Source organism: Monodon monoceros, unplaced genomic scaffold (genome assembly GCF_005190385.1).
Source record: "Monodon monoceros isolate NGI ecotype Baffin Bay Population unplaced genomic scaffold, NGI_Narwhal_1 Super_Scaffold_18, whole genome shotgun sequence".
NCBI classification, from domain to species: domain Eukaryota; kingdom Metazoa; phylum Chordata; class Mammalia; order Artiodactyla; family Monodontidae; genus Monodon; species Monodon monoceros.
In genome coordinates this window covers 4,835,338-4,855,641 of record NW_021703774.1, presented here as the reverse complement: position 1 = coordinate 4,855,641, position 20,304 = coordinate 4,835,338, and the positions used below count along the sequence as shown (strand labels likewise).

The 20,304-nt window shown below is 40.0% G+C and overlaps 1 protein-coding gene across 5 annotated transcripts in view; it reads left to right on the top strand.

The window, feature by feature from the left end:
* The window catches only part of CRB1 (crumbs cell polarity complex component 1), a 264,792-nt gene that overhangs the window by 200,075 nt on the left and 44,413 nt on the right, over nt 1-20,304 (top strand). For all 5 annotated transcript variants that reach the window (XM_029230014.1, XM_029230018.1, XM_029230015.1 and 2 more), the window contains 3 exons: nt 11,742-12,698; nt 17,918-18,465; nt 19,859-20,024. In XM_029230014.1, coding sequence (XP_029085847.1) covers nt 11,742-12,698; nt 17,918-18,465; nt 19,859-20,024 — 1,671 coding nt within the window. The remainder of the gene's footprint in view (nt 1-11,741; nt 12,699-17,917; nt 18,466-19,858; nt 20,025-20,304) is intronic.

Here is a 20,304-nt window from a genome sequence, read left to right as displayed (position 1 = left end):
CAATAAAAGAAGTTTCAATCTTTCTTCCTACTTTAGTTTTCCGGGTCCATCAAATAAATATGTCTAACCTTATTTTATGTTGGAGATATCAATAGAACAGATTTTAAACAAAGTAAAAGCATAAATTACTGTGTATCATTCTACTTTTAATATCTAATTCTTCTTATTTTCTTCAGACTGTTGACCTAAATTCGGGCTTTCTCTCTTTACTTTTTTTTTTCCTCCATGAAGGTAAAATTTAAAACTAGTTTCTCTGTTTATATTTAAAGAAAATACATAATCAAGTGATTGATAGTTATGTTGTGAAAGATTAAATATATAAATTTTAGGAATTACAAGATAAAATACAGTAAGCAAACGTAAAGAAAGTATCACCCTCTGTACTTATTTGCTGACCAATGATAAATGAAAGGATACTGTAAATTATAAAGGAATAAATGTCTGATACTAGGCCCTCATAATCTTAGGTGTAGACAGTTTTAACAACTGTCTAGCATGTTTCTGTCTCTGGTTTCTTCCCACTTCACTCTGTTACAGATCCCTGTGGGATTGGTCTTTACAAGAAACCACTTTGGTCTTCCATCCAACAACTACCAGTTTATTCCCCACTGCCTTCCAAAAATAAATAAGTAAACAAATTAATTTTTAAAAAATAATTAAAAACTCCCTAAATTCCAGACCTTCTTCACTCTGGCTACATTTAATCTTTCTGATTTGCTTTTCCTATGTAAATCCTCCATCCCAGCTAGATTGCCAAACACACTGTCACCTCAAAATGGCGTATGGTTTTCCATGAAAGAGTTTTTGTGTATTCAGTTACTTCTGCCGATCTTTGTCATACTAGAAAACCTATCTAAAATCCTATCACTACAAAATCTTCCCAGCCCAGCCCAGCCTGAAGAGCTCTCTCTCCAGAGCAGCTGTTGTTCATACAATTCACTTGGAATTCATTATACACTGTTCAGTGTTGTCTTGATTTACACTATCATTTAACATTTGACAAATTTGTCTTGCTTTTCCATTAAACTCACTGAGGGCAAGGACCAGTTTTTATTCCATGTTATCCACAGTATTCTATACATGGTAGATATGTAATCAACATTTGTTTATTGATGTAATTTAAAATTTTGAGTTTTCTTAAGATTTGTGATGATCTCTCATTCAGTGCTTTTTCTTTAAAACTTGGCTAAATCTTCTCTAATGTTCCCTGAGTTTGATCCTCACATATTTTCCATACACTCATTGAGAACCTGCCGTATGCAGTGCATTTTCCGTATTTTCAACGTATTTCTGTATTTCCATTATGCTGTAAGCATATTGAGGTCAGGTCTGTCTCTTTTGCTTTGCGTATCTTACAATCCTCAGTGAGGGTCGTGTACAGAGTAGGGGTTTTGTAAATTTAAGAAAACAGTAAATTAAAGTTTCAACTAAGAGGTCAAAATATGGTTGCTGTCAGGAACCAAAGTGAATTATGAGAGACTATAGTGCAGAATGTCAAAATCAAGACAGATGACAGACTTCAGGCTTTTGAAATGTTTGCTCATTTCAAGTGTATGTGAAAACTCTTGAGAGGCAGTTTTGTGGGTTATTTTTAATAGTTAATTTTTTAATTTATTTTTGGCTGTGTTGGGTCTTCGTTGCTGTGAGCGGGCTTTCTCTAGTTGTGGCGAGCGGGGGCTACTCTTCGTTGCAGTTCACAGGCCTCTCCTCACGGTGGCTTCTCTTGTTGTGGAGCACGGGCTCGAGGCGTGCAGCCTTAGTAGTTGTGGCACGTGGGCTCAGCAGTCATGGCTTGCAGGCTCTAGAGTACAGGCTCAGTAGCTGTGGCGCACGGGCTTAGTTGATCCGCGGCATGTGAGATCTTCCCGGACCAGGGATCAAACCCGTGTCCCCTGCATTGGCAGGCAGATTCCTATCTCCTGCACCACCAGGGAAGCCCTTGAGAGGCAGTTTGAAGGAGTGAGTCTGTGCAGGGTTTTCTCTGGAGACTTGCTACTGTGCCAAGCTGTAGCCCAGCCCTCAAGTGTAGGGTTGGGAGCTACATTGTAACCCCAATGAGTGGGAACAGCTTCAGTGAGACTCCAGTCTCACCCAAATTGGGGGAGAGAGGGGAAGGGCAACTTAGACTAGATTCTCCACCGACCTGAGGAATATAAAAGGTTTTTAAGGAAGTTTATTGTACTTAAAAGTCTGTACCATTTGTGTGAGAGGAACCCAAAGAGGGTTCACATTTGTTTTAAAGCTTATACCCCTTAACCATTCACAACTCTGCTACTTTTATTTTATCTTAGAAAGAGATGTCAATATAGACATATTTCAGGGTTAATAAAATTAACTTATCACAAAGATTTTTTTACAAATGGAGCTGTAAGGTTATATTTGAAAATAACCCTCTTAAAACCAGCCAACATCCTTACAACAAACTTTTGCTGCTGTAACTGCTAGAATTACCAAAAACACATAGTTTCATCTTTGTACATCTGTGGGGATCTGACCTGAGACCATACTTCCTCTCCCCCACTCCCACCCTTTAAAGAAATATGTGTTTTTCTCTAGAATGATTCTAAAATAGTGTCTGCACTTTTTCTAACATCTTTATCGGAGTATGATTACTTTACAATGTTGTGTTAGTTTCTGCTGTATAACAAAGTGAATCAGTTATACATATACATATATCCCCATATCTCCTACCTCTTGCGTCTCCCTCCCACCCTCCCTATCCCACTCCTCTAGGTGGTCACAAAGCATCGAGCTGATCACCCTGTGCTATGTGGCTGCTTCCCACTAGCTATCTGTTTTACATTTGGCAGTGTATATAGGTCCATGCCACTCTCTCACTTCATCCCAGCTTACCCTTCCCCCTCCCCATGTCCTCAAGTCCATTCTCTACATCTGCGTCTTTATTCCTGTCCCGCCCCTAGGTCTTCAGAACAATCTTTTTTTTAGCATACTTTTTTTTTTTTTTCTCTTTCTGACTTACTTCACTCTGTATGTCAGACTCTAGGTCCATTTACCTCACTACAAATAACTCAATTCCATTTCATTTTATGGCTGAGTAATATTCCATCTTCTTTATCCATTCATCTGTCGATGGACACTTAGGTTGCTTCCATGTCCTGGCTATTGTAAATAGTGCTGCAATGAACATTGCAGTACATGACTCTTTTTGAATTATGGTTTTCTCAGGGTATATGCCCAGTAGTGGGATTGCTTGGTCATATGGTAGTTCTATTTGTAGTTTTTTAAGGAACCTCCATACCGTTCTCTATAGTGGCTGTATCAATTTACATTCCCACCAACAGTGCAAGAGGGTTCCGCTTTTCTCCACACCCTCTCCAGCATTTATTGTTTGTAGATTTTTTGATGATGGCCATTCTGACTGGTGTGAGGTGATACCTCATTGTAGTTTTGATTTGCATTTCTCTAATGATTAATGATGTTGAGCATTCTTTCATGTGTTTGTTGGCAATCTGTATATCTTCTTTGGAGAAACGTCTGTTTAGGTCTTCTGCCCATTTTGGGATTGGGTTGTTTGCTTTTTTGATATTGAGCTGCATGAGCTGCTTGTATATTTTGGAGATTAATCCTTTGTCAGTTGCTTTGCTTGCAAATATTTTCTCCCCTTCTGAGGGTTGTCTTTTCATTTTGTTAATGGTTTCCTTTGCTGTGCAAGAGCTTTCAAGTTTCATTAGGTCCCATTTGTTTATTTTTGTTTTTATTTCCTTTTCTCGAGGAGGTGGGTCAAAAAGGATCTTTCTGTGATTTATGTCATAGAGTGTTCTGCCTATGTTTTCCTCTAAGAGTTTTATAGTGTCTGGCCTTACATTTAGGTCTTTAACCATTTTGAGTTTGTGTATGGTGTTGGAGAATGTTCTAATTTCATTCTTTTACATGTAGCTGTCCAGTTTTCCCAGCACCACTTATTGAAGAGACTGTCTTTTTGTCCATTGTATATTCTTGCCTCGTTTATCAAAGATACGATGACCATATGTGCGTGGGTTTATACTGGGCTTTCTATCCTGTTCCATTGATCTATATTTCTGTTTTTGTGCCAGTACTATACTGTCTTGATTACTGTAGCTTTGTAGTATAGTCTGAAGTCAGGGAACCTGATTCCTCCAGCTCCATTTTTCTTTCTCAAGATTGCTTTGGCTATTTGGGGTCTTTTGTGTTCCCATACATATTGTGACATTTTTTGTTCTAGTTCTGTGAAAAATGCCATTGGTGGTTTGATAGGGATTGCACTGAATCTGTAGATTGCTATGGGTAATATATTCATTTTCACAGTGTTGATTCTTCCATCCAAGAACATGGTATATCGCTCCATCTGTTTGTATCATCTTTAATTTCTTTCATTAGTGTCTTACAGTTTTCTGAGTACAGGTCTTTTGCCTCCTTAGGTAGGTTTATTCCTAGGTATATTATTCTTTTTGTTGCAATGGCAAATGGGAGTGTTTCCTTAATTTCTCTTTCAGATTCTTCATCATTAGGGTATAGGAGTGCAAGAGATTTCTGTGCATTAATTTTGTATCCTGCTACTTTACCAAATTCATTGATTAGCTCTAGTGGTTTTCTGGTAGCATCTTTAGGATTCTCTACGTATAGTATCATGTCATCTGCAAACAGTGACAGCTTTACTTCTTTTCCAATTTGGATTCCTTTTATTTCTTTTTCTTCTCTGACTGCTGTGTCTAAAACTTCCAAAACTATGTTGAATAATAGTAGTGAGAGTGGGCAACCTTGTCTTGTTCCTGATCTTAGTGGAAATGGTTTCAGTTTTTCACCATTGGGAACAATGTTGGCTGTGGGTTTGTCATATATGGCCTTTATTATGTTGAGGTAAGTTCCCTCTGTGCCTACTTTCTGGAGAGTTTTTGTCATAAATGGGTGTGGAATTTTATCAAGAGCTTTTTCTGCATCTATTGAGATGATTATATGGTTTTTCTCCTTCAATTTGTTAATATGGTGTATCACGTTGATTGATTTGTGTGTATTGAAGAATCCTTGCATTCCTGGGATCAACCCCACTTGATCATGGTGTATGATCCTTTTAATGTGCTGCTGGTTTCTGTTTGCTGGTATTTTGTTGAGGATTTTTGCATCTATATTCATCAATGATATTGGCCTGTAGTTTTCTTTTTTTGTAACATCTTTCTCTGGTTTTGGTATCACGGTGATGGTGGCCTTATAGAATGAGTTTGGGAGTGTTCCTTCCTCTCCTATATTTTGAAAGAGTTTGAGAAGGGTAGGTGTTTGCTCTTCTCTAAATGTTTGATAGAATTCGCCTGTGAAGCCATCTGGTCCTGGGCTTTTGTTTGTTGGAAGATTTTTAATCACAGTCTCAATTTCAGTGCTTGTGATTCGTCTTTATATTTTCTGTTTCTTCCTGGTTCAGTCTCGGAAGGTTTTGCTTTTCTAAGAATGTGTCCATTTCTTCCAGGTCGTCCACTTTATTGGCATAGAGTTGCTTGTAGTAATGTCTCATGATCCTTTGTATTTCTGCAATGTCAGTTGTTATTACTTCTCCTTTTACATTTCTAATTCTGTTGATTTGAGTCTTCTCCCTCTTTTTCTTGATGAGTCTGGCTAATGGTTTATCAATTTTGTTTATCTTCTCAAAGAACCAGCTTTTAGTTTCATTGATCTTTGCTATTGGTTCCTTCATTTCTTTTTCACTTATTTTTGATCTGATCTTTATGATTTCTTTCCTTCTGCTAACGTTGGTGGTCTTCTTGTTCTTCTTTTCTAATTGCTTTAGGTGTAAGGTTAGGTTGTTTATTTGAGATTTTTCTTGTTTCTTGAGGTAGGATTGTATTGCTATAGACTTCCCTCTTAGAACTGCTTTTGCTTCATCCCATAGGTTTTGGGCCGTTGTGTTTTCATTGTCCTTTGTTTCTAGCTTTTTTTGATTTCCTCTTTGATTTCTTCAGTGATCTCTTGGTTATTTAGTAGCGTATTGTTTAGCCTCCATGTGTTTGTATTTTTTACAGTTTTTTTCTTGTAATTGATATCTAGTCTCACAGCATTGTGGTCAGAAAAGATACTTGGTACGACTTAAATTTTCTTACATTTACTGAGGCTTGATTTGTGACCTAAGGTATGATCTCTCCTGGAGAATGTTCCATGAGCACTTGAGAAGAAAGTGTAATCTACTGTTTTTGGATGGAATGTCCTATAAATATCAATCAAGTCCATCTCATTTAATGTATCATTTAAAGCTTGTGTTTCCTTATTTGTTTTCATTTTGGTTGACCTGTCCATTGGTGAAAGTGGGGTGTTAAAGTCCCCCACTATTATTGTGTTGCCATCCATTTCCCATTTTATGGCTGTTAGCATTTGCCTTATGTATTGAGATGCTCCTATGTTGGGTGCATAAATATTTACAATTGTTATATCTTCTTGCATTGATCCCTTGATCATTATGTTGTGTCCTTCTTTTTGTCTTCTAATAATCGTTATTTTTAAAGTCTATTTTTTCTGATATGAGAATTGCTATTCCAGCTTTCTTTTGATTTCCATTTGTATGGAATATCTTTTTCCATCCCCTCACTTTCAGTCTGTATGTGTCCCTAGGTCTGAAGTGGGTCTCTTACAGACAGCATGTATATGGGTCTTGTTTTTGTATCTATTCAGCCAGTTTATGTCTTTTGGTTGGAGTATTTAATCCATTTACATTTAAGGTAATTATCAGTGTGTATGTTCCTATTACCATTTTCTTAATTATTTTGGGTTTGTTATTGTAGGTCTTCTCCTTCTCTTGTGTTTCCCACTAGAGAATTCCTTTAGCATTTGTTGTAAAGCTGGTTTGGTGGTGCTGAATTCTCTTAGATTTTGCTTGTCTGTAAAGGTTTTAATTTCTCCAGTGAATCTGAATAAGATCCTTGCTGAGTAATCTTGGTTGTAGGTTTTTCCCTGTCATTGCTTTAAATATGTCCTGCCACTCCCTTCTGGCTTGCAGAGTTTCTGCTGCAAGGTCAGCTGTTACCCTTATGAGGATTTCCTTGTATGTTATTTGTTGCTTTTCCCTTGCTGCTTTTAATATTTTTTCTTTGTGTTTAATTTTTGATAGTTTGATTAATATGTGTCTTGGTGTGTTTCTCCTTGGATTTATCCTGTATGGGACTCTCTGCGCTTCCTGGACTTGATTGACTATTTCCTTTCCCATATTAGGGAAGTTTTCAACTATAATCTCTTCAAATATTTTCTCAGTCCCTTTCTTTTTCTCTTCTTCTTCTGGGATCCCTATAATTTGAATGTTGGTAGGTTTAATGTTGTCCCAGAGGTCTCTGAGACTGTCCTCATTTCTTTTCATTCTTTTTTCTTTATTCTGCACTGCAGTAGTTATATCCATTATTTTATCTTCCAGGTCACGTATCCTTTCTTCTGCCTCAGTTATTCTGCTATTGAGTCCTTCTAGAGAATTTTTAATTTAATTTATTGTGTTGTTCATCATTGCTTGTTTGCTCTTTAGTTCTTCTAGGTCCTTGTTAAATGTTTCTTGTGTTTTCTCCATTCTATTTACAAGATTTTGGATCATCTTTGCTATCATTACTCTGAATTCTTTTTCAGGTAGACTGCCTGTTTCCTCTCATTTGTTTGGTCTGGTGGGTTTTTACCTTGCTCCTTCATCTGCTGCATATTTCTCTGTCTTCTCGTTTTGTTTAACTTACTGTGTTTGGGGTGTCCTTTTCACAGGCTGCATGTTCGTAGTTCCCATTTTTTTTTGGTGTCTGTCCTCAGTGTGTAATTTTGGTTCAGTGGGTTGCGTAGGCTTTCTGGTGGAGGGAACTGGTGCCTGTGTTCTGGTAGATGAGGCTGGATCTTGTCTTTCTGGTGGGCTGGACCACGTCCGGTGGTGTGTTTTGGGGTGTCTGTGATCTTGGCATGGTTTTAGGCAGCCTCTCTGCTAATGGGTGGGGTTGTGTTCCTGTCTTACTAGTTGTTTGGCATCAGGTGTCCAGCACTGGAGCTTGCTGGTCGTTGAGTGGAGCTGGGTTTTAGTGTTGAGATGGAGATCTCTGGAAGAGCTCTCGCTGATTGATATTATGCGGGGCTAGGAGGTCTCTAGTGGACCAATGTCCTGAACTCAGTGCTCCCACCTCAGAGGCCCAGGCCTGACACCCAGCCGGAGCACCAAGACCCTGTCAGCCACACAGCTTTTGGGAAATCTGAGGTCTTCTGCCAGCATTCAGTAGGTGTTCTGTAGGAGTTGTTCCACATGTAGGTGTATTTTTGATGTATTTGTGGGGAGGAAGGTGATCTCCACGTCTTACTCCTCTGCCATCTTAAAGGTCCTCTATCTGTCTGCATATTTTAAGAAAATGCTAGAGACATTATATGTATGCCATTACAAAAGTATTAGGAGGCCTATGTATTCTACTGTTTACCATTGCATTAAGCTGCACAAAGTTTATGCATTTTTTAATGCATTTTTCTCTTCTTTCTAAGCTCAGTATTCTTGTGATCTAACATTTCCTGAATGGTTTCTTCTCTGCTCCCTCCCTCCCCCCTTTTCTTCTCCTTTTTTTTTTTTTTCTTTCATCTTTCCTTCTCTTTCTTTTTCAGAAACCACCTTATCTATTTTTAGGTGTTTCAAATTCTTAAAATGTGAACTGTTGGGTGGTCTGAAATTTGGCCCTCTAATGACTCTGGGCTTTCATGGCCTGCACATGATTTTATTTCAGCAGAACTTCATGTATTTGAACAGTAATAAACAACACATAGTCTAAGCAGTTCTGAAAACTCTTTTCAAAAAAAAAAAAAGATGAAAGGTTGTGACTGCTCACCTGGGGCAGCAGGAAAGAGAGAGAAAGAAGGGGAATTGCTGCTGGGCTGTGCTGGGCTGGGCTGTGCTGGGCTGGTCAACAACCATGCTCCCCTCCACCTGCAGGGCAGAGGCCCATGGACCTGGGGTCCTTGGGGAGTCACGGGAGGAGTGTCAGTCAGTGGTCAGTGTAAAACGGGTCCTGGTCCCCCTCAGAAGGCTCAGGAAGAACAACAGACAGAGTTGGTGATGTCAAGTAAACCTTAGGAAGCCAATGAGGAGGGGGCTGGGAGAGGGACAACGTGAGAACAAGGCCTTGTGGCTGGAATCTCAGCTGGAGCGATGGACCAGGGGGCTCCAAGGACCCCACAAAGAGCCCCGGGATAAAAGTCACCTTGAAACACCTGCCAGTCTCAGAGAGAGTGGAGCCATCTAACACCGGCACCAGTCAGGGGAAACTTTCTGAACCCTTCTGACACTCAGGCAGAAGTCTGGAGGTGGGGAGGGGAGGGAAAAAAGAAGGGGGCACCCTTCCTGGTCCTTTTTCAAGACAGCCTGAAGTCGACCTAACAGACAAAGAAAAAAGATTCAATTCCAAAGTGCACTGAAACTTACATTTCTTATGACTGGCCATCCTACTCATTATAGGTCTTTAAAATGTGATCTTAAGACTTATTAATCAAGGCTGAACAGAAAAGACTTGGGGTCTGTAGGAGATTTTATCCCCCATTAAATATGTTTAAAGGCACAATGGGTGGGAAAAAAGAGTTTTTCTTCAATTATAACTCATGAGCTGTTCAGCATTCCTCTTAATTAAATGCTTACGAATTGATTTTTTTGTGTTTTCAAAATCCTGTGAAAATCAAATTTAAGTAAACTATCTTCTAATAACAAAAGTTTGAACTTTTCGTAAGTTCAGTTAAATGAAACTTGCATTCTAACATTCCTTTAAAATATAGCCTGTAATTTCTGTGTCCGTTCTGTTACCTATGAGGATGATTATAGATCACATAAATCAGTTTGATTTAGTTTTATTTTTTCTACTCATCCAGCTTTTTATAACACACATATGCACAGCACTGTGCAGGGACTGTGGGAGACTCTAAGATTGTAACACGTTCCCTCCTTTCACAGAGCTTGAAATACTTTTGGATTAACAAAGATTGTATGAAAGTAATCCAAGTAAAGTAAAATATAAGTACAGGAGGGTCCAATCAAGGGTCTAAATATATGGTACATAAATGGCTGTGGGCAAAAATGTAACCACTGTGCCACCAGGTAAATTTATCTCAAAATAGACACAAAAAGAGCACTTTGGGCTCTGGAGTAGATGAGGTTAAATGCAGCATAAAAATTTTAATCACCTTACAAAGGTCATCATTAATCAATTCATACAAAAATTAATTACCTAGTGCCAAACGTGAGCCAGGCATCGTGCTGTGCTTTAGACATACGTTGGTAAATCAAACAGCTTCCCTTCCCTCGTGAAGAGCATGATCTAATGAGATTCCAGCCTAATATGCTGTCCAAGTCAATCTCTCATTATGTAAAGTTATGCAATTTGTGGGTTATTCCGTATGCCCACACTTTCTAAATAGTCTCTCTCAATGATGACAGTGCTGTTTGATTTTGTCATGCGAGGGTAATTTCTTTGGTTATTACTTTTTAATTACAGCCAACACTTACTGAGAAGTCACTTATGTATCAAGCAATGTTATGAGCATCTTATGTGTCTTTACTCACTTAACCTTTAAAAAGCCCTGTGATACAGATACTATTTTTAACCCCATTTTATAGATCAGAAGACCTAGACACAAAAAATAAATGTAACCTGCTCACTGCCTAGCTGGGATTCAGATCCAACATTATCAATATAGGAGCCTTTGATTAAATTTAAGAAGCACACACTTAGGCGTGGAGTTAAATGGGAAAATAGGACAGACATATTAGTAATAACAAAAAACAAGAATGCACTAAGTTATCAATTAAAAAACAGAAAGTGTCAGATTGGATTTTAAAAACCAGATTGTAGAAGTGCTTTGGAGTTTAGACGTCAATCTTTCTAAGCCTCAGTGTTGTCTGTGAAAGAGAGCTAAGTCTATCTGCCTTGAAAACCTCAGGAGATTGCTGTAAACACAAACACATAACGTGGATGATGGTGCTGTCGAAGCCACAGAGTCCTATACATGTGTCAGTTTTTGTTAACACTATTTGTTCATTTGAACTTCGTTAAAAAGCAATAGCCATCACTCTTAAAAAGTGTTATAGTTCTTTTTGTTACCTGGATTAAATGAATTCTAACAATTCTCTAATTAGATACCTTTTTTTGACTTAGAACCAGGAAAAAGAGTAAAAGAAAGTAAAGAAACTAGAAACCAGAACTTGTTATTGGATAGATTTCATGGTTTATACTACACTTGTGGAGAGGAGGTTATGGGACCTTCCATTCTCTTCAGAAGCCCTCCACAGAGAGAGTTGTCTGGACTGTCTGTGTGTCTAGGGATTACGGGGAGGTGCAAAAAATGGAGAAGGCAGATCACTGTTTCCAAGTAGAATAGAGTGAAATTAGCAGCCCAGGGCAAGATAAACAATATCTGGGAACTAAGTCCCCAAGTAAATAATTTGTGTCTAGCATTGTTCCCAATAGCAATCTAATTCTCTTTTAAAAATATTTTTATGATATTCAGTGTCACATATATATCTGACAATGATAGTTTGAGTCAACCACTCTTTTTGGCAAATAACCTATTTCTAGAGGGAGAATTCAAGGTTCACCATGACTGCACTTCTGTGCACCATACGTGCAGAATGATGGAATCGGTATTAGCTCCTCAGTCTCTGGTCACATTTCGCTCTGTTACACTCCTACACCTGAGCCGGTTCTGCACCTCCAAAAGATTATACATGAAGACTATGTGAAAGTTCTATTTTTGATCTGAATATATGTAATTTCAATCTGTTCTTTATCACTGAACAGGGGTCCACTGTGAAGAGGACGTCGATGAGTGCTCTTCAAGCCCTTGCCAAAACGGTGGTACCTGTGAGAACTTGCCTGGGACTTACACTTGCCGTTGCCCATTTGATAACCATTCTGGAGCATTTTACGGAGGAAGGAACTGTTCTGATTTGCTCCTCAGCTGTACTGATCACCCATGTCTAAATAATGGAACATGCGTCCCTCACCTCCGCAATGGCCAGCATGGATTCGGCTGCCTGTGTCCCTCTGGCTATACTGGGTCACGGTGTGAAACGGTCACCACACTTTCTTTTGAGGGTGATGGCTTCCTGTGGGTCCCAAGTGGCTCAGTGACAGCCAAGGACTCCGGTTGTACAATAGCCCTCAGGTTTCAGACTGTCCAGCCAGTGGCACTTCTACTCTTCCGAGGTGACAGGGACGTGTTTGTGGTACTGGAGCTGCTCAGTGGCTACGTCCACTTATCAGTTCAAGTCAGGGATCAGCCAAAGGTGGTCCTGTTCATCTCCCACAGCACCAGCGATGGGGAGTGGCATGCGGTGGAGGTGACGTTTGCAGAGGCTGTGACCCTTGCCTTACTTGACGAGTCTTGCCTGGGGACATGCATCACGAGAGCTCCTTCTCCATTTGGAAGCGATGGGTCAACATGTGCTTTACAAAACTCCTTTTTGGGGGGTTTACCAGAGGGAACAGCCCACAGTGGTGTTGCTCTGCTTAACGTTTATAATAGACCATCCATACCTTCTCTTGTGGGCTGCCTCCAAGATGTTCAACTTGACTCGAATCCCATCACCCTGGAGAACATCTCGTCCGGCTGGTCATTAAATGTCAAGGCAGGCTGCACGAGAAAGGACTGGTGTGAGAGCCAACCCTGTCACAACAGAGGACGCTGCCTCAACTTGTGGCTTAGTTACCAGTGTGATTGCTACCGGCCCTACCGAGGCCGTAGCTGTCACAGAGGTGAGAGGGGCAGGGCGCCAGGAAGGCTGTGCCTCAGAGCAGAGCTGGGACAAAACAGCCAGGCCGTTCCTGCTGGTTATGAATCATCAGGAGCCCTCAGGACTCTGCGGCTGGCTGCCCACTGACAGGAAGAGGAAGAGGCTGATGATGTACCTTAATTAAATCTGAGTGGATTCATAGGACACCAGGGTTTCACTCATGCAGAGGAGTGAAAACTAAGCCCATAGCTCCCATCCAAATGGGTTTACATCTTGGTGTTTACAAAATGCTATTACAATTTTACCATTTGTTGTGTATCAGAAATTTATTGCAAATCTTATTTGAAAGAGGAGTAATCTTTTTGGAAAAACAGGACCGTTAGACATGAAACTAGTCAATGCCAAATTCTAGCACAATACCGCGTGCATAGTAGACTCTCAGTACGTAGTTACTTCCTTGCCCTCCTCTCTATGCAGTTCACACTAGCTCCAAAATCATGCTCAAGTTTAGCACTTTTACAAACCACCAATTTTATGCAAAGGTGTATTTTCCAGATTTGCATTGGAGAAAACAGGTATTTTACCTACGTGTCCTAAGAAAAAAAAGAAAGAAAAAAGTTTTTAAAAAGTAACAACACTGAAACTTGGTAGATGCCATAAACTAATTAATCTAATTTCTCTAGCAAATCAGTTTGAAATGCATTTCAAAATCCTTACTTCCGACATTGTTGCAAAGACTGCTGTTGATAGTGATCAATACATACCTGTTTCTTTTTATTATTCTCTTGCATTGCAAATGTTGGAAAGGTAATTGCAACAGACTGCTTTGAAGTGCAGCTGTAATTTACCCCAAGATTTGAGAGTAACGTGAAATAGGACAACATCTGGTAAATAGCCTTCTTTGCTTTATATGAAGTAAAATTGAAACCAGTCTTGGTCTATACCCTACTCCGTGTATGAAGGGCTAAGAATTATTAGAAGCTATTCACGGGTCTCCCCCGACCACAATATTCATTACAAATCACGGACCTGCTCGACTATGAGGGCTGGCGTCTACTAGCTCTATGCAATATTTTAAAGGGAATGGCAAGTTGTTTTGTGATATTTTTAAAGGAGAAAAGGGGAGATTATGCTGAAGCAATGTTCACTTTTTGAAGGAAAATTTAATTGACCTAAGGCAATATTTTTACTACATATACAAAATAACAAACAGATGCTGACTCATTTTGACCAGCTTCCAAGTGCAGTGACCCATGAGGTTAATACTGACCGTGGGGATGCTAACTGTCCTGGTAGATAGATTCAAGGGATGCCAGTCCAGTGGGTTCTGGTTTTCTTTAATTTATTTTTTCCAACTTGGAAAATCACAGAGTCTTTAAGCCCAGTTCCTGAATTGGTTAGCTGTCCCCTCTCTTCCTCCAGTTTCCTTTTCCCCCGGCTGCCCGCCACCCCTCCACTATTTGAAACTGTTTAATCCTCATGAAAATGCTTAGCTTCAGAAGATATCTTTTTAGGGAGTAAGTTCTGTAAAATCATCCCTTTCTGAAAATTCTTGGTATAATTTTAAGAAAAGTTATATTTCTCATATCACCTCTTAGTCATAAATTTAAAGTATTTTGTATTTGCTATCGTCTTTGAGGAATGTTTGCTGGGGAGTTTATTCCCATCACAAAAGATGCTTACAAGCTGTAAGGACAACCTGGAATCTTCCTGTCATTGTACATAGATGTTCAGGAGGAGATGGGCTAAAAAGTACAAGGCAAAATCTTCACCCAATTCATGATCCTGGCTCAGCGTTTCCCAAACATGGTACCCATTGCAAGGAACAAGCAGACTGGATGGAGGATTTGGCTGGCTGACGAAACATGACAGACAGACGGGCTTCCTATATTTTAAAGTTGATTTTCTAAAAATGATCAAGTGTCTCAATAAGAAGAGTTCAGAGAAGAGTTTCTCAAAGCTTAGTTCCCAGAGCTGTCTGCAGGGTCATCGCGGTGTATCTTATCGCCCTGGCTGTGTCCAGGAACATGGAGCTTCCAGGATACTGTTCAGGATAAAGGTATCACCGACCTCGTCCCTTCTAGAGAATATTTGATTAAGAGAGGCAATTGACATATGTTTTATCTTCAGTCGTACATCTAAACTTTGACACTCTTATCTGCTTGGAATTAGAGTTTCTTAGATATAGAAGGAGCTTCACTCCATGACTGAATTTTTTACACTGTTTTGCACCCAAGTGTAGTGGCCCAAACCTCTGCTTACACACCTTCAGGAATGGGAAACTCACTCACACTCCATCTTCCCAGAAATCCCCTAGAAGTTGTCTTTTTTGTACTAAACTAATATATGATGACCTATAGCTTCCATTCATTGGCAGCATTGTAACTCTTGAAGCCAATGTCAACCTTACTTACATGTCTTCTTCTTGAGAACACAAATATTTGAAGAAAAGTGTCTTGTACCATCCAAGCCATCACTCCTATCATGCTAAACACACCCAGTTTCTTCTGATGTTTCCCACCTGACATCGTTTTCAGACACTCCATCAGCTGCTTGCTTGCTCTGGAATAAATCTGCTTATCTGGCTCCTAGATGTGCCTGACAGTGCAGAGTGACACAGGACTGTAACCTCGTTCCAGAGAATGTCCTTCTATTCTGCAGCCTAATGTCCCATTGACCTTTGGGCAGCCACATTCTATGATTGGTTCACTTTGAGCTGTTCTCCCTCTTGGTGCCACAGAGTTCTGCTTTTTCCACCCTAAACCAATGAAGTACACTTAGACCCAAGTGGCTTTTATTTATTCTAAATAAATTTCTTCTTGTTGTAGTCCATCAATCATTAAAACTTGGTTATTTCTTATCCCTATTTGTCGTCCCTCTTCATGACACATCAACAACACATATGAGAATCATTCTTTCCGTGTCCACAGACAAGTCATATATGGTGTCAGGTGTTTCTAAAATCATGTAGTAAATCATGTGCTCTGACTACTTGCTTGTGATTTCTGAAGAATAGGACTGCTGGAGAGTCAAGCTTCTGAGAAAAAGAAACAGCTCTGTGTTCTGTCTGTCTTTTCATCTGGATCCACAAAGTGATGCTGCAGGCGTCCCAGGATGACCAGCGGGGACCACCCCTGAGGCAGAGCAATTCTGTGCATATTCCCAAACCTCGGGAACTTCAAGAGCCACATTTTCTTATTGAGCATTTTATCTCATATGAAAGTGCTGCCGTGCATTCAGAGATGTTAGCCTCTTCAAACGGATTGTTACATCTAACAATGCACTTTGAAAGCTACCTGTAGTTGCCTGGAGCAGGTGGTCTCCAAATGCAGATTCAAAATGTAACGTTCCTGTCGAAAATCAAGGCAGAATTCTGAAAATGCAGACTTTTATGCAGAAGGTCTTCAAACACAGATGGTTACCTAAGCAAGCTTCACTATAATTCAGCTAAAATAAAATATGTCCCACCTTTGCTCAAACTTCAGTGGAACCATATGACAACATTTAAACATGCTGGAATGTGCTTTTTTTCTGGTTAGGATTGGGATGTGAAGACTTGAAGATAGCAATATGTTTAAGACAATGCTCTTGTCAAGTTCATCAGTGATTTCCAGATTGCAAGATTCAGTGGTCATTTTTCAGTCCTCATCTGCCTTGACCTCTCAGCAACAGTTACCACAGTTGAATACGCCCTCTTCCTGAAAACTCTTTCCTCACTAGGCTTATGGGGTGTCACTCTCCCTTCGTTCTCTTTCTGACTTACTCTTTTATCATCTCCTTTACCTCCACATGTCTGATGCTTAAGGGTTCAGTTCTTGGACTTCTTCTTCTCTCTCTAGATTCACTCTCTTGGTGATCTCTTCCAATCTTAGGGCTTTAAATGCCACATTTACACTGACAAATCCAAAATTACCGTGACTAGCCCAGAATGTCTCCCCTGAACCTCTATATCTAACTGCTGACTAGAAATTTCCACCTGGATATCTAATAGGGCATCTCAAATTTAATATGGAATCTCATTTCTCCCCCAAATCTGTTCCTCCTGTTTTCTTCCCCATCTCTGCAAATGGAAACTCAGTGCTTCTAGTTACTTGGACCAAAAGCCTTGGAGAGCAACTTGCCCCAGAAAATCCTGGTTTTGGTTCTACCAAAACATTTCCAAAATCTGACCACTTCTCCCCATCTGCACCATGACCACTGATCCAAGCCCATCATTTATCTCCTGAATTTCTGCAGTAATATCTCTACTTTCTTCGGGGTTCTGCTCAAATATTACCTTCTCAGAGAGTTCTTCCCTGATGACTCCATTTAAAAGGACAGCTCCACTCCTACCTGCAGCTCTTCCTAGTCCCTTTCTCTGCCTGAGTTTTTGTATATCAAAGAACCTATCACCACCTGACATACTATATAACCTCCACCCAAATGGAATGTAAGCTTTAGGAGTACAAGAACTTGTGTTCCTACTATATCATCAATGATTTTGAAGGTCAGCATTTATTTTTATACTTCTCAAAGAGTTTTCTTGTGGTGATGCACATCGATAGCATTGCCACGTCAATGCATTAGAAATCTCTCTGTCCACAGGAAATGTTGGGTGAGTTCAGAACTCAGCTTTGCCCTAGTACTTTGTGCCCCATGCCTCTCCTTCACCCACCCAGGACCAAAGAAGGAAGAGTCCTCTTCCTTTGTTCAACTGCCTTGCCTCTTAATATTATTAGGGGTATCTTCCCAAAAGAGGATTTGCAAATCTAATTCTTGGTTTCTGTCCTTTACAAGGAACAGTTAGGTTTGATGCCATTTGTTTGAGCATGCCCCCAAATAGCAGCGATGACGATTGCTCAGTCTGCTTACATGTGTTGCAGGAAGAGCTCTTGCTTCCCAAGTTTCTCCAAATCAAGTTGGAGTGCAGTAGTATCTGATATTCCATGTTTAAGCCCCACCTTTTTAGGGCAGTGAGGAAGAGGTTCAAAAGTTTATCGGTGCAGAAATCTTCTCTTTCTCTTTGTGATCAGTGAACTTCAACTATAAACTATAAACCAAAATCTAGTTATTTTCAGAATAAAGTAAACTCAGAAGTTCAGAAAGTCAGGGATGACTTTTCAAATTGTCATTCTATTGAATAAGCCTGTCTTGAACTTTTAAAAATATGAATGTGCATATATGTATATATACATATATATATATATGCATTACTTGTGTGTCTTCAGATGTTTCCTCTTTGTCTCTCCTCCTCTATTAAAGCGTATGTGGCAGGCAGATTTGGCCAAGATGACTCCACTGGATATGCGGCTTTCCATCTTGACAAGAGCTATGGAGAGGCCTTCACGCTCTCCATGTTTGTTCGAACACATCGTCCATCGGGCTTGCTTCTAGCTCTGGAAAATGGCACTTGCCAATACATCCGTGTTTGGCTAGAGCATGGCAGACTAGCAATGCTAACTCCAGGTTCTCCCAAATCATTAGTAAAATTTGTTCTCAGCGATGGAAATGTCCACTTGATATCTTTGAAAATCAAGCCAAATAGAATCGAACTGTATCAGTCATCACAAAACCTAGGATTTATTTCTGCTCCTACGTGGAGACTCCAAAGAGGAGATGTCCTCTACATTGGTGGACTGCCTGACAGACAGGAGACTGAAGTTAATGGTGGATTCTTCAAAGGCTGTATTCAAGATATAAGGTTAAACAACGAAAATCTGGAATTCTTTCCAAATTCAACGAGCAACGCAGCCCAAGATGCAGTTCTTGTCAATGTGACCCAAGGCTGTCCCGGAGACAACCTGTGTGAGGTAGGATTATTCATACCAACTATGTCCATATTGTGTGCTAAAAGTTTCATTTTATTAAATAGATAATTTATTATAACTGTTCTTTGTATGTGAATATGGTGTTACTGACCCACTAGCTGTAGAATAATGCTTCATCCATACTTTCCCAGCAGGACTCGGGGATTTATGTTGAGCCATGAAAGTGTGGCCTTGATCCTATTGCCATTATGGTCCATTTAACCAACCAAAATAACTACGTCTTCTACAACCGCATGACTTAAGAATAATTGTATTTTAATTCCCAAATTCTTAATGGCATCCCAGAGGTTTAACTGAATTAATTCATTTTGAAGATACCATTAACTTTATCTTAAATGCCCACCTACCATTGTTTTGAACATCTACTAAGTCAATAAGGAAAAAAAGTCTGAGAGGTAACTTCCTTCTGGGAGTTGGATTTGAAATTTTCTGTAATATAATTACTCAGAGCCCATGCTTTACTTTGTATATTTTGTATGCTCTTCTGAAAGCTACTTCAGTACGTGAATTTGTCAGCTCTAAATGAGCTTTCAGAGGAAAAGAAGGAAAGGCATTTATATCTGTTGAACATTTATTGAGCTCCAACTATTGCCATGTACTGGGCTTGCTTCTAAATATATAAAAATGAACCATTGTAGCATTACTATAGGGGCACCTCCAATGTGCCAGGTGCGATTTTCCATGGATCAATCCATTTCATTCTGTGGAAGGACTACTGTGCAAAGCAGGCATTTTTATTCTCTCCATTGATGTTATTTACAGAAAAGGAAATTGGCGTTTAACAAGGTTGGGTCACTAGCCTAGATCACATGTTAACAGTGGAATGGGCATAAATAAAGACGGAGCTCTCAGAAATTCCTTCAATACTTCCGTTTTGAACACTTTGTGAGAAACCTTGTGAGAACTCAAATTATGATACGCTTCTGATTCAGAGGCAGAACTGGAGGGGAGATGGTGTCACTCCTCTGGGGACCCAGAGGATCCAAGTACCAACTTCCCTGTTTGACTGTTGATAGAATCTTGGACAACGAAAGGGACCTAAGTTTCCTCACCAGTAAAAACAGGAGGAAAAGTCTCTAACTCAAACTATCATTAGTGACAGTGAAAGTGCCTGGTAATTTATAAATTAAAGAGAATATAATTACACCTTTGAAAATCCTCTTTGTGCTACAGGAGATCAGTATGTGTATATTTTTCTTTATTTCCCTTTTCCTCTCTCTCGATGGTAGCAGTAAGTTTTATTCTATTTATCAGCCAATGGATATAAAAAGTTCGAAATGTAAATATGTAGGAAATTAGCATTCACAGATTAACAGGGTCTTTTCCATGTTTAGTTGCCGGCGCTTCTAATGCCTTTGACTTATTGTCTGCTCAGCCCAACCCCTGTCACAACGGAGGCATCTGCTACCCCCTGTGGGACGACTTCTCCTGCTCCTGCCCTGCGAACACAGCCGGGAAAGCTTGCCAGGAGGTTCGCTGGTGTGAACTCAGCCCGTGTCCTCCCCGGGCCCAATGCCAGGGGCTGCCTCGAGGATTTGAATGTAAGTGCACTTCAAACTTATCACCATCCAGTTCAGCTGGGCATTTCAGTTGTTCCATGAGTCAACCCAGAAAAAGAATACAGACAACTCCAGCTCAGCAGAGAAATGTGTAGCTGCTTCTCCCTGCGCGAGTAGTGGTATAACAAACCTAATGGGAGTGTAATAAGCCAGAGTAGCCTCATCCTGCCCCTGGGTTTCTGAGTGGGAAACGGCAGTCATAGCAGCACCAAGCCTAGATCCTTGATCATTTAAGACTAATTTCTAGAGAAAGAATTAACCG